At 42.9% G+C, this 3,910-nt stretch overlaps 1 protein-coding gene across 1 annotated transcript; it reads right to left on the reverse strand.

Moving 5' to 3' along the window:
* Window positions 1–1,328: 1,328 nt before the first annotated feature.
* LOC105094491 (olfactory receptor 10G6) lies at window positions 1,329–2,267 on the reverse strand. Its single transcript, XM_010986531.3, has one exon. The coding sequence runs from the start codon at window positions 2,253–2,255 to the stop codon at window positions 1,329–1,331; it is 927 nt and encodes a 308-aa protein (XP_010984833.2). The 5' UTR covers window positions 2,256–2,267.
* Between the last annotated feature and the right edge of the window lie 1,643 nt (window positions 2,268–3,910).

A 3,910-nucleotide genomic window follows, 5' to 3' on the forward strand; every position in this document is an offset into this window, starting at 1 on the left:
ACACCAGTTGCTTCTTACTCATTTTCTAGTCATATATTTTATCTATATGTCATATATAAATGCATTTTCTTCTCACAAGATTATAAACTCATTTAGCACAGACAACGTTACAGTTTTGAAGTTAATACCGAGTACATTTTTGTTGATTTGAATTGGGTTGCCTTTTCACACATATTTTGATGCTCAACCTTGCATCTCTGCCGTTACAGCAGATGGCAAGAAAAGTTACTGGCCACACGCATTTTGGCTCAGAAAGTTTCTGGTCCACAGATATCAGTTCTTCGTTATGCCCATTTTTTAACAATTGGAATTGATTTTGGAGAATATAACCATACTTCTTGGGCTATATTCACCCATGTACATTTGAAACAACAAAATTACTTGTAGCCCCCTGTATCCCATAACGTGGGAGTGAAGGGCCCCCAATTGGACCCTGGCGACATTATCACAAAAAAGTCCAATAGAACAGGCTTCAGGTCATCTTCTTGCAACCAGGTACATGTCCCATCCCATTCTTCTCATTCATGCTCAACAGTTGTGGGGAAACGCCAGAATGTTGTAGCACAGATATTATTCTATAATTTCATATGATCTGTTTAATTAATATCCATAAAAGTAGCAGAGAGACCTGGTCTGTGTGGAGCAAGGAAACTTCTCCTTGACACACGCACTTCAGTTTTACCAAAGTGGAGTCCTGTGCAAACTCAGAAGGCCAGCACCACTCCAGTCATGATGCAGTGCACGTAGAATGAATAGCTGCCTGATCTTATGAAATTACCCTATCAAGTTCAAGTTCATCTACCACTTTTTTACCAAAGTGAAAAGCAGAGGGTAAGGAGTGTGGGAAAGCCTCTTACTCCTTTGAACTTCAGTTTTCCCACAATTGCATGGGAATAATAAAATCTACCTCACCTAATTGTTGTCAAGGTCAAATCACATGGTTTGCATGAAGGTTGTTGGTAAACTGTAAAAAGCTATATGGGTGTTAACTCAGGGATTAGAAGCAATGATATACATGTAGATGGGTGCCACAGAGAGCATTTTTATGTGGACATTTTACTTATCTTAGATTTTTTGTGCAAGGTGCCATCCTTGTTGAGTTGTTTTGATTGATTTCCATTGGTATGGAAGGAAGAAACATGGAAAATCATGTTTGAAAGTAGGTTACAATGTGGAACTTAACGAGGTTTCCACCTCTGTACCTAGGAGTCTTCTACTTTCTGCATGAATCCTTTTTCTGTCTTAAATCTCCCCAATTCTCTAGTGTCCCAGCTTCTGCCCTGCATTTTAGTATCTCTTGCATGTCTGCCATGCATGAATCAGAGAGGCTACACATCCTTGTGACCCCCCATCCTCCATAATGCTGCCTTCATCTCTTTGTTGCGAAGTGTGTAAATGATGGGGTTAAGCAGGGGAGTGATGACGGTGTAGAAGACAGCTACCACTCCATCCAGGGGTTCCTGTGAGCCAGGACACAGGTAAATGAAGGTGCAGGGCACGTAGTAAACAATGACAACAGTGAGGTGGGCGGCACAGGTGGAGAAGGCATTGCGGCGCCCATCGGTGGACCTGATTCGCAGGATGGCAGCCACTATGTAACCGTAGGAAGTGAGGATAAGCACAAAGCAGGTGAGGGCCAAGAATCCAATGTCCACAAAGGTGACCAACTCGTTGATGGTGGTGTCAGCACAGGCTAGACGCAGCATGGCAGGAATGTCACAGAAGAAGTAGTCTACCCGGTTTGGACCACAGAAGGGCAGCCGGAATATGAAGCTTGTTTGGAAAAGTGAGTGAATGGTGCCTCCCAGCCAGGTACCCATAGCTAGGTAGTTACAGACACTGTGGGTCATGATGGTGGCATAATGTAAAGGCTTACAAATGGCCAGGAAACGATCATAGGCCATGAGTGTGTAAAGGAAGCATTCAGTGCAGCCCAGGAAATGGAAAGAAAAAAGCTGGATAACACAGCCCCCAAAGGAGATAATCCGACTATCCAAGAGGAAGCCAGCTAGCATCTTGGGGACAATGGCAGAGGAAATGGTCATGTCCAAGCAGGAGAGGTGACACAGGAACCAGTACATGGGGCGGTGGAGCTGGGTGTCCGCCAAGACCGTGAGGGTGATGAGCCCATTCCCAGAGACAGTGAGGGCGTAGATGACGAGGAAGGCTAGGAAGAGGGGCGCCCCCAGCTGTGGCGGGTGGTGCAGGCCCACTAAAAAGAAGTGAGACACAGAAGTCTGGTTTCCACTTTGCATTTCCTTGCTGTTCAAATCTGCCCCAAAAAGTTGCAGAAGGGAAAATATCAATGCCCTTTAAATTCTGTAGGCATGGATTATATGTTCTATGTCATTCCCAAACACGGACAGAAAAGGATATCAGAAAGGGAGATCTTGTTCTTGCTCTAACTGTTGTTCTTAATCATTCTTTCCCCCTCTGCTTCCCCCGACTCCTGATTCTGCGATTCTGCTTGGCTCCAGAGACCAACCATTCTCTCTAAGGTTAAAACCGATGTAACAGATTATGTGTATATAATTCAGGAGAGTGAAGGAAAGACCATACACAGAGATTTTCATGTCAGAAAGAAGAACAATCACATAAAACCTAAACCAGTCTATGAAGAACAGGTTGTTCTGTTGTTTTCATTCAGTTTGATCTTTGGTCTATGTAGCAGAGAGGTAGGCTGCAGTGTATTTACTAGAATTTGAGAGTTGGTATTATATTTCTTAGTGTAAATATACTAAATAAAAATCTGTGTAGATTTTAAAAAATGCACTATATGGGCTACACACCAAACAAAATATTCAGAATCTTTGAAATTATACTAGAAATGTCTGCTTTCATAAATTCTATTTCAAAAATGCACATTAATTTTAAATCCTTCAGATTAATGAAGCAGTACAAAATCTCAGCCCCAGGGAACCTGTTGTCATCTTTTCTCTTGCTCCTGGATAAGGGCAGTCCATTTGTCTGTCCATCCATCCATCCATCCAACTGTCCATATTTCCATTCAGTAAGGTAGCATATATTATATCTTAAGAGCATAGCCTGTGAAATCAGACCTGGTTTTAAAATCCTAGCCTTTTCACTTTCACTCATTGGTAATCTTGGAAAAGCCATTTCACCCTTCTTTACCTATTTCTCTAAGTTGGGACAATCATATGGTCTACTTTATAGAGTTGTTGTAAGGATTATATAAATGCACGTAATTCACGGTAGCACTCAATAATATTAGCTATTATTTTCGATAAACTGTATGTTGCGGTCCTGTATTAGGCAAATTCAGTCACTGCATTTGTGAAGTGACCCTGTAGCTTCCAGTGAGTTGTCCTATAGTGGATCTGAAGCCTCCAGGTTTGAAGCAGCTTCACAAAAAGCCTCTATCCCAGGACTATGGGTGACTGGCATCAGCCACAGTGAAAGGAAGAAACCAGGAAAGGTTGCCTAAGGGGGTGCCAGAGCTCTTCCAGACACTGAAGGGTCATGGAAGGTATATCTTTCCTAGTGTCACCTGTCCACCAATCTTAGCTCAAATCGTTGGTTTACCAACTGGAGCCAAATATCCAAAATGGTGTGTCATCTTCCCAAGGACTCAGGGGCCACCCAGATGGCTCAGAAGGGTTCAGAAAATGTGGACTAAAATTTTATTTCCAGCTAGACTCCTAAAAGTCAAAAGAACCAAGGCTGCCGGGGTGGCTGCCATCTAGTTCTTCTCCTCCTACACCGTGAATCACTGTGTATCAATAATCTCATTCCTCTCAGTCTTCTTCAGTACCACAGAGGCTACTCATCAGGGAAAACACGTGTTTTGGGGACTGAGCAGTTTCCTAGGTCATGAGACTTTCCTTCTTAAGCCCAGGAGAGTCCAGGGCAAACTAAGATAGGTGGGCACCCTAAATAAGGATCTAAACCA

Source organism: Camelus dromedarius, chromosome 34, assembly GCF_036321535.1.
Source record: "Camelus dromedarius isolate mCamDro1 chromosome 34, mCamDro1.pat, whole genome shotgun sequence".
NCBI lineage: Eukaryota > Metazoa > Chordata > Mammalia > Artiodactyla > Camelidae > Camelus > Camelus dromedarius.